Source organism: Mugil cephalus, chromosome 16 (assembly GCF_022458985.1).
Source record: "Mugil cephalus isolate CIBA_MC_2020 chromosome 16, CIBA_Mcephalus_1.1, whole genome shotgun sequence".
Lineage (NCBI taxonomy): Eukaryota > Metazoa > Chordata > Actinopteri > Mugiliformes > Mugilidae > Mugil > Mugil cephalus.
The window spans coordinates 12,245,489-12,256,086 of record NC_061785.1 but is presented as its reverse complement, the minus strand read 5'-3'; the positions used below and the strand labels follow the sequence as shown (position 1 = coordinate 12,256,086).

The following is a 10,598-nucleotide window of genomic DNA, read 5'->3' as shown; positions in this document are numbered from 1 at the left end:
AACGTAATCATAATATAGATTTAACTTGTAGGTTACAGCATTTTGTCACTTTAAAATCGACCACTTCAGCTGTAAAAAGTTCAAGTAAATGTTGCATTTCAGTTAAGAACACCCATGTCGGCCATGTTTAAGAGCACTGCCTATGGAACCCCTGTTGCTAGGCAACATCTTCAAGAGTAAACAAGTGAATGTGGCCCTGACATCAAAGGCAAAATAAGTGTGGTCACATGATCGATTAAGGGTGAGATCAAAGGCAAATTGACGACATCACATGATGATCTCATGCTGCAGATTTCTTTATACTAGACCGTCCGCACATTTACTTAACATTGTTCGCATTATCGACTAACGATTAGTGAGACATAAAACTACCTGAGAGAGACCTCGATACTGTCTACATCAGACATCTAGAGACTTCAAAAAAAGCGTATAGCTAATTCTACATTGTCTTTGTTACCCGCATCAATGGCCCAAAGATACAACCCAATCCACAGACAGGAGTCTTCAATGACTCCTGAAAATAACACCACCCCCCGATTCTTCGCCTTCACTGGGGACGAAACTGACATCGACATGTCCGTTGAGCAAGTGCGCGATCTGTGGCGCCAACTAAATTCATTGCGCGAGCAGAACGACGGGCTTGTCGCCGAAAAGAACAAGCTCCACAACGACTACAGCTCCGTCAAGCGCGAGAATGAAAGACTGAAGGAGCTGCTGCAGAAGCAGAGAAACACCACAGCCAACGAGCTGATGGTCAAGACACCTTCACGGAGTCACAACACCATGCTGGACAAGCTCCAGATGGAGGTCACCGACCTGAAGAAGGAGCTCAGCCAGAGAGACTCACAAATCCTTCAGAAGGAGAAGGACAGTTTGTCTGAGAGGACAGAGCTGCTGGCTGAGAAAGAAAAGTTAGAGGAAGAGAAGAAGGATCTGGAGGAGCAGAAGAAAAAAGTGAGGAAGGAAAGGAGAGAGCTTTTTTTCAAGGGAGCAGACAGGCAGGCTCAAGAACTTGAAGAAAAGAATAAAGAAATAGAGGTGAAAAATAAAGAGCTGGAGGAGACTAAGAAAGAAATGTTGAAAAACAGACGTGAGATGTGGGAGAAGACCGCCGAGATGGAGCAAAGGATGAAAGAATTGGACAACAAGAACAAATACCTGGAGGAGGCTAAGAGAGAAATGGGGCGGAAAATGAAAGCTCTGAAAAACCAGAGTGAAGACGTGGAGCGAGAAAACTTAGAGCTGAAGGAAAAGGTTAAACATCTGGAAGAGACCGCGAAACAAATGGAAAACAGAAGCGAAAAACTGACAGAGAAGAACGAAGAGTTGGAGCGGGAGAAGAACGACCTGGAGACCAACAATAAAGCAATGGTGGAGAGAAGTGAAGAACTAAACAGTAAGTTGAAAGACTTAACTGAAGGGAAGAAAGAGCTGGAGGAGAAAATTAAAGACCTGGAGGAGAGTAGGAACAACATGCAGGAAACAGGTAAGACACCGAAAGAGGGAAACAGTGATTTGGAACAGGAGAAAAAGGATCTGGAGGAGAATATGAAAGAGAAAAATGAACAACTGAAGGAGAGGATCGGAGAAGAGGAAGAGGAAAAGGAAGAAACGGAGAAGAGGAACAAAGATCTTGAAGTAAAGGAAGACACAGAGAAGAAAGACACTGAGCCCCCAAAGTCAAAAAAGAAAGAAAAGAAGGGTTTCTGGAGTTGGCTGCGAAGAAAGAGCAGAGGCAGCAAGGTGAGAGTGGAAGAGGAGGCTCCTAGTTGTTCAGCAGGTCCTTCCCACCACTCCACCTCCACCTCCACCCTCCCTCTGTCCTCCATGTAACCTCCTTTCTTCATCCTTCCTCCATTTCAACCACCCTCACTTCTCTATCCTCTCCTCATTAGCTCAGCGACCAGATCTCCATCACCTCCCTGCTCTTTTTTCCACCTTCCCTCCATGCCCCCCCCCCATAACTGTCTCCCCTCCCTCTAACACACCCTCACTCCTCTTCTCTTCACCCTCCTTCCATTACTCTAATCCCCTATAGAAGTCCCCATTCCCACCTGTTTCCTCCTCTTGTACCCTCCTTCTTCACACCCCCCCATTCCTACCTCTGTTTCCCCCTCTTATAACCCTCCTTCTTTATCCCCCCATTCCCTCCTCTTATACCCCCTTACCCCCCCATTCCTCCTCTTACCCCCCCCTTTCCATCTCTGTTTCCTCCTCTTATATACCCTCCCCCATCCCCCCCATTCCCATCTCTGTTTCCTCCTCTTATAACCCCCCCCCCCCCCCCCCATCCCTTGTGGGTTTTCCCCGGGTCACTCCGGTTTCATCCCACCTTTTAAATTACCACAAAAACAAATAAAAAAAATAAATTAAAAAAATGTGTGTTTCTGCTTTTCATTCACTTTTTGTTTATTTCATATTATTTACAATTTTGTCCTGTTATACAAAGAATCCTTTTCAATGTGTGAACAGAGAGTGTGACAGAGAGCTCGTGCAGTCATCTGGGATTAACAGGATTGTAGTTACATTTGTAACTTTCGCTCTAGTTCATCCCTACTGACCACTGCCTCTGGAGTGCTGTGGTGTCTCAAATGTCCTCCAAGGGGACCTACATTCCTGGTAGAGAGGCACCTCTCCTGTTAGGGCCACCACACCAGGGCATAGACTCATCCAATCTACCGCGTCCAAAACCCTGACAGCACAGAAATTTATATGGAGCTGTGCAGCACAGCAGCACTGGCTTAAAAACAGAGGCAGGATTGTTACCATTTGCCATGATCGCCTGTATGAATCGAGGGCTGCTGGTGAAGCTGTTCTTCCAATTGTCACCTTTGGTGTTGTGGTTACACACAAACACACACTACTCCAGTGCAGACACCAGCCAAACCCACTGCAACACAGTGGACAAAAGACAAGACAATATTAACTCATCTGTATTAACACCCCAAGTACACATGGAGATCGCATTTGGACGTAGTTTGGGTTGCATTTGTTTGCATTTCTTTGGTCGAGTGAACGTAATGCAGGGTCGCATTGAAGACCAGCTATATCCAACAGAGATGCTCCTGCATCAGAAGAGTTTTTCCTCTTTTGTTCAAATAAAAAAACATTACAATTACAGTAGAGACCTGAAAAAAGCACCATAAGTTATGTCAATTCTTAACAGTGCATACAGACCTCAAACAGCAGGCTCCACAGCATCCTTCTGCCCAGATTGTCCACCACTACGTCCAGCCATTCCCCAAACCTGGAGGTCTGGCCCAGCCTCCTCGCCAGCCAACCATCCACACCTGCACACAGAACATAGGGGCTCAGGAAAAACCATCATCAACATACTTTGAATTTAAAAGCAAGTCATAAATTTGTTGAAGTCCCATTTTTTGAAGGCATGATAGGATGCAGCTCGGCCTATTAAAAAGTAAACTATACCAAGCACCTTGACTTAGCAGATGAAGTGTTCTACTTTCTTTGTAATAAAATAGAATAAAAAAAAACAAAAACAAAAAAAAAAACAGACAAAAACAACAAATGTAGGCATTAATATTTGTAACATTATAAACTCCATGAATGAAGAAAACATTGCCTTGCTGCTCAGTGCTGACGGACCACTCCCCCTCTAGCAGCGAAGATGGGAGAGGCTCGAGCTGAGGAAAATGCACACAAGAACACTTTTATATGGATGATACTAAGTATTAAATCCTTTACAGGTCGAATCCCACTCAGTTTCCTTCTTGAAAAGTGGATCTTTGTTGTTTAGTGCGTATTATTGCACATGAAATAAGGCGGAAAAGCTAAATAATAAGGTCCTAGGTAGCGCTAAACAATATGTTTGAATATCTCTTCGTCTATATAATTTTCCCTCCACTACATTCAGAGAAAATCTCAGACAGTTACCCAAGGTGCTGGGATGTCACATTAAAACAACATATAATAACTTATTAAAAGTGATTACAGTATTAACAAGTGGAAACACAATGAATCAACTGAGAAATATAAATGGCACTTATGTGGTTTGACTACATGATAGAGTGTTTTTACAGTCTGATGTTGAAACTTTCTTTTAGTAAAATGTCACAATGCTTCTACCAAAACAGGAGTAAACGCTGTGTATTATATGAGAGGTTGTGCAGTTACAATAATTTAAAAGTTTTCAAAAACCATGTTATGCTTTGAAACTGTTCAGTTGTCACAACAAATTGGAAAATGTGAACTTCCAGCAGGGTCACAATTGCTGCACTGTGGTCTTTGCCAAGCATTTTCAAATGCCGATTTGAAAGGTGAGGTAGAAATGAAGATCATTATTACAAATATGAAGTTGTCCAATACAGAGGGACAAATGAAGCTGGTGTCTCATATTCGGCCCAGAGAGCAAAGATAAGGCCAATCCTGATGTATCCTGAATCAGACACAAACCATTAGAACACAAGGCAGATGGCAGAAGCTTGAATGACAGCAATAAAGTGTTAGTAATAACTTTGACCCGATGACTCATTGACTAAATCAAAAATTGGCTGTCAAAAATAAACACGTTACAATAAAATGTAATGACACTAAGTGTCGTTTTGTTGTTTATTTCATAACAATATAAATTTAACTTTAAAGGTTACAGCATTTGATTCCAATAAATTTTTTTTACCTTACTAAAAACGTAAATCAAAAATAATTAATTCAGTAGGTTACAGCCATTTTGTCACTTTTAAAATCGACCACTCAGCTGTAAAAGTTCAAGTCAATGGCATTTCAGTTAAGAACACCCATGCGGCCATGTTTAAGAGCCTGTGGCTATGGACCCCTGTTCCAGGCAACATCTCAAGAGTAACAATGAATGTGGGCCCTGCATCAAAGGCAAAATAAGTGTGTCACACATAATCGTTAAGTCTGAATCAAAGGAATTTCACATACTTAAATGAGTCTCATTCAGATTACTTTACTAGACCGTGCTACTCACATTTAACTAAACATATGATTCGCAATAAGACTAACGAATTATGAGACATAAAACAACACAGAGAGACTTCGATACTGTCTACATCAGAACATCTAAGATTCAAAAAAAGTTGCTAATTCTACAGTGTCTTTGTTACCCCGCATCAATGGCCAAAGATACAACACCAACCACAGACAAGACTTTCAATGACTCCTGAAAATAACACCACCTACACGCCGATTCTCGCCTTCATCTGGTGACGAAACTGACATCGACATGTCCGTTGTAGCAAGTGCGCGATCTGTGGCGCACTAAATTCATTGCGCGAACAATAACGACGCTTGTCGCACGAAAAGATAGCTCCACAACGATACATCCGCTCAAGCGCGAGAATGAAAAGACTGAAGGAGCTCGCTGCAGAAGCAGAAACACAAAGCCAACGACATGATGGTCAAGACACCTTTCAGAGTTACAAACACCATGCTGGACAAGCTCCAATGGAGTCACCGACCTGATGAAGGAGCTCAGCCAGAGAGATCTACAAATCCTTCAGAGAGAAGGACTTTTGTCTGAGAAGTGACAGAGCTGCTGGCTGAGAAAGAAAAGTTAAGGAGAGAAGTAAGGATCTGGAGGAGAGAAGAAAAAGTGAGGAAGTAAAGAACAGCTTTATTTCAAGGGAGCAGACAGGATGCTCAGAACTGAAGAAAAGAATAAAGAAAAAGGTGAAATAAAGAGCTGGAGGAGACAAGAAAGAATGTTGAAAACCAGACGTGAAGATGTGGAAAGCCGGAGATGGAGCAAAGGATTGAAAAATGACAAATGTACAATACTGAGGAGGCTAAGAGAGGAAATGGGCGGAAAATGAAAGCTGAAAACCAGAGTGAAGACGTGAGCGAAAAATTAGAGCTGAAGGAAAAGGTTAAACACTGAAGAGACGCGAAACAATGAAAACAGAAGCGAAAAACTGACAGAGAAGAACGAAGTTGGAGCGGAGAAACGACTAGACCAACAATAAAGCAATGGTGAGAAGTGAAGAACTAAACATAAGTTAAAGACTGTACTGAAGGAAGAAAGCGTGAGGAGAAATTAAGACCTGAGGTAGTAGAACAAAGCAGGAAACAGGTAAAGAATTTAAGAGGGAAACAGTGAATTTGAACAGGAGAAAAAGGATCTGGAGAGAATTGAAAGATAAATGAACAACAGAAGAGATTCAGTGAAGAGGAAGTAAAAGAAGAACGAGAGAAGACACAAGATCTGAGTAAAGGAAGACCAGAGAAGAAGACACTGGACCCCAAAGTCAAAAAAGAAAGAAAGAAGGTTTCTGGAGTTGGCTCGAAGAAAGGCAGGGCAGCAGGTGAAGGGAAAGGGGCTCCTAGTTGATCTAAGGTCCTTCCACTCAACTCCACCTACCACCTCCCTCTGTCCTCCATGTAATTCTTTCTTCAACCTTCCCCATTTAACCACCTCACTTCTCTATCCTCGTCCCATTAGCTCAGCGCCAGATCCATCACTCCTCGTGCTGTATTTCACTTCCCTCCATGCCCCCCTCACCGCCATAACTGTCTCCCCATCCCTCTAACACCCCTCACTGTCCCTCTCATTCACCCTCTTCCATTACTCTAATCCCATAGAAGTCCCCATTCCCACCTGTTTCCTCCTCTTGTACCCTACCATCTACCCCCCCATTCCTACCTCTGTTTGGCCCAATCTTGAACCCTCCTTCTTTACCCCACATTCCATCTGTGTTCCCCTTCCCTCCACACACGGCTGATCCGATTCCCTCTAAACCTCCTCCTCAACGCCCGATGCCTGACTCTTCAACCAGAACCCCACACCATCTCTGTTTCCCCTTACGATCACCCACCCACCCGCACACCATCCCATTGGGGTTTCCCCGGCTACGGTTATCATCACAACCTTTTAAATTCCATGAAAACAAATAAAAAGATAAGAATAAAAGATTGAAAAAATAAATAAACAAATTGTGTGTATATGAATTTAGTCGAATTAAACTTGTAGGTAGTATATTTAAAAGATTTACAATTGTTGTCCTGTTATACAAAGAATCCTTCAATGTGTGAACAGAGATGTGACAGAGAGCTCGTGCAGTCATGGGATTAACAGGATTGGTAGTACATTGTAACTTCGCTCTAGTTCAATACACTGGACCATGCCTCTGGAGTGCTGTGGGTCTCAAAAGTCACCAAGGGACAACTCCTGGTAGAGAGGCAACCACCTGTTAGAGGCACACAACAGGTGAGGGACTCATCCACCTAGCAGCGTCCAAAACCCGACAGCACGAGAATTTAATGGAGCTGTAGCACAGCAGCACATGGCTTAAAACAGAGGCAGGAAATGTTACCATTTGGGCAGAATCGCCTTATGAATCGAGGGCAGTAGGAACAATTCTCCAAAAGTGTCACCTCTGGAGTAGGGAAACAATAACAGCTACTCCATGATCGAACGCCAAACCCACTGCAACACAGGGACAAAAGACAAGACAATAGGAACATCTGGATTAACCACAAGTAGCGAAATGGAGAACAGATGACGAATTTAGAGTGCATTTGTTTGCAATATCTGGTCGAAGTGAACGATGCAAGGTCGCATTGAAAGACCAAACATATCCATCAGAGAGTTGCTCAAGAGAGCAAGCACAAGTAGACAGTAGAGAGACCTAAAAAAGCACCAAGTTATGTCCCATCTCACTACATACAGACCTCCAACAGCAGGTCCACATTCTCCCTTCTCCCATTTCCACCACCTACTTCCAGTCCTTCCCAATATCCATGCGACATCTCATCACCCAGCCTACCTTTCCTCCAGCCCCACCCCGCAAACTGTCGCCCTCTAACAAAACCTACTCCTTTTCATTCTCTCCATACTCAATCTTAGAAGTCCCATTCGAGTTCCCTGTGACCTCTTTTCACCCCTCATTACGTACTCGTTCCCCCCTTATAACCCTTCTTTCCCCCCATTCTCTCTTATACGTCAACCCATTCCCACCTCGTTTCCCCCTAAAACCCCTCTTTCACCCCCATTCCTATCATTACTCTGTACTCTAATCCCCCACAACTCCCCAGCCTGAGGTTTCCCGGTCCTCGGTCACCCACCTTGTAAAGACCATAACATCGACATCTAAAAAAATGTGTGTGCATTCATTTGATTGCTTGTAGGAAATTACGAAATTTTTTTTATAAAGAATCCTTTTAATGTTGAAAGAACGTGTACAGGTCGTGACTATCACGATTACAGATTGTAGTTTATTTGAAAAGTGTGCCTTGTTATCTACTGACGTGTTATGCGATGGCCTATTAAGGACCAAATTACCATAGATAGAGGTCACTTCCTGTTAGGGCCACAACATGTCTAGATATCAATACCATCTCCAAAACTGAAACATATTTAATCAGCTGCAACACAGCACTGCTTAAAACAAGCAGTTGATCATTTGCTACCATGTAGATCGGATGGTGAATGGTAAACCCTCAATTGTAACCTTGATTTATTTAACAAACAAGTCTCAGTAGACAGCAAACAAAACAGTGAAAAAGACAAGATATTAAATCTGATAAATTACACCTCAGACACTGAGATCGATTTGGACTATTGGTTGCATTTAGTTTGATTTTCTTTGTGATGTGAGTAAGCAGGTCGCATAAGACCAGCTATATCCAACAGAGATGCTCCTGCACAAAAGTTTTCTCTTTTGTTCAAATAAAAAACATTACAATTAACCTGAAAAAAGCACCATAAGTTATGTCAATTCTCAAACAGTGCATACAGACCTCAAACAGCAGGCTCCACAGCATTCTTGCTGCCAGATTGTCCACCACTACGTCCAGCCATTCCCAAACCTGGAGGTCTGGCCCAGCCTCCTCGCCAGCCAACCATCCACACCTGCACACAGAACATAGGGGCTCAGGAAAAACCATCATCAACATACTTTGAATTTAAAAGAAGTCATAAATTTGTTGAAGTCCATTTTTTGAAGGCATGATAGGATGCAGCTCGGCCTATTAAAAGTAAACTATACCAAGCACCTTGACTTAGCAGTGAAGTGTTCTACTTTCTTTGTAATAAAATGAATAAAAATAAATAAAAAAACGACAAAAACAAAAATGTAGGCATTAATATTTTGTAAACATATAAACTCCATGACTGAAGAAAACATGCCTTGCTGCTCAGTGCTGACGGACCACTCCCCCTTAGCAGCGAAGATGGAGAGGCTCGAGCTGAGGAAAATGCACACAAGAACACTTTTATATGATGATACTAAGTATTAAATCCTTTACAGGTCGAATCCACTCAGTTTCCTTCTTGAAAAGTGGATCTTTTGTTTAGTGCGTATTATTGCACATGAAAAAAGGCGGAAAAGCTAAATAATAAGGTCCATACGTAGCGCTAAACAATATGTTTGAATATTTCTTCGTCTATAAAATTTTCCCTACACTACATCAGAAGAAACTCTCAGACAGTTACCACAAGGTACTGGGATGTCACATTAAAACAACATAATAAGACCTTATTAAAAGTGATTACATTATAACAAGTGGAAACACAATGAATCAACTGAGAAATATAAATGGACTTATGTGGTTTGACTACATGATAGAGTGTTTTTACAGTCTGATGTTGAAACTTTCTTTTAGTAAAATGTCACAATGCTTCTACCAAAACAGGAGTAAACACTGTGTATTATTTGAGAGGTTGTGCAGTTACAATAATTTAAAAAGTTTTCAAAAACCATGTTATGCTTTGAAACTGTTCAGTTGTCACAACAAATTGGAAAATGTGAACTTACAGCAGGGTCACAATTGCTGCACTTGGTCTTTGCCAAGCATTTTCAAATGTTGATTTGAAAGGTGAGGTAGAAATGAAGATCATTACAAAATTATGAAGTTGTCATAACAGAGGACAAACGCAGCTGGTGTTCATATTTGGGCCCAGAGAGCAAAGATAAGGCCAATCCTGATGTATCGAATCAGACACAAACCATTAGAACACAAGGCAGATGGCAGTCTGACAGCCCTTGAAGTGATAGTAATAACTCTGACCGAGACTCAGACAAATCAAAAATGGCTGTCAAAATAAACACCGTTCTAATCAATGTAATGACACTAAGGTGTCGTTTTGTGTTTATTTCGTAACAGTTCAAAAATTCACAAAAGAAAAATCTTATAACGATTTTTTTTCACCTTACTAAAAACGTAATATATATAGATTTAACTGTAGGTTACAGCATTTTGTCACTTTAAATTGACCACTTCAGCTGTAGAAAGTTCAAGTAAATGTTGCATTTCAGTTAAGAACACCCATGTCGGCCATGTTTAAGAGCAGTGCCTATGGAACCCCTGTTGCTAGCAACATCTTCAAGAGTAACAAGTGAATGTGGCCCTGACATCAAAGGCAAAATAAGTGTGGTCACATGATCGATTAAGGGTCAGATCAAAGGCAAATTGACGACATCACATGATGATCTCATGCTGCAGATTTCTTTATACTAGACCGTCCGCACATTTACTTAACTTGTTCGCATTATCGACTAACGATTAGTGAGACATAAAACTACCTGAGAGAGACTTCGATACTGTCTACATCAGACATCTACAGACTTCAAAAAGAGCGTTTAGCTAATTCTACATTGTCTTTGTTACCCGCATCAATGGCC

The 10,598-nt window shown here is 41.8% G+C and overlaps 1 protein-coding gene across 1 annotated transcript; it reads left to right on the top strand.

Moving 5' to 3' along the window:
* The first annotated feature begins 253 nt into the window (after positions 1–253).
* LOC125022813 (M protein, serotype 5-like) lies at positions 254–1,833 on the top strand. Its single transcript, XM_047609754.1, has one exon. The coding sequence runs from the start codon at positions 466–468 to the stop codon at positions 1,831–1,833; it is 1,368 nt and encodes a 455-aa protein (XP_047465710.1). The 5' UTR covers positions 254–465.
* The last annotated feature ends 8,765 nt before the right edge of the window (positions 1,834–10,598 follow it).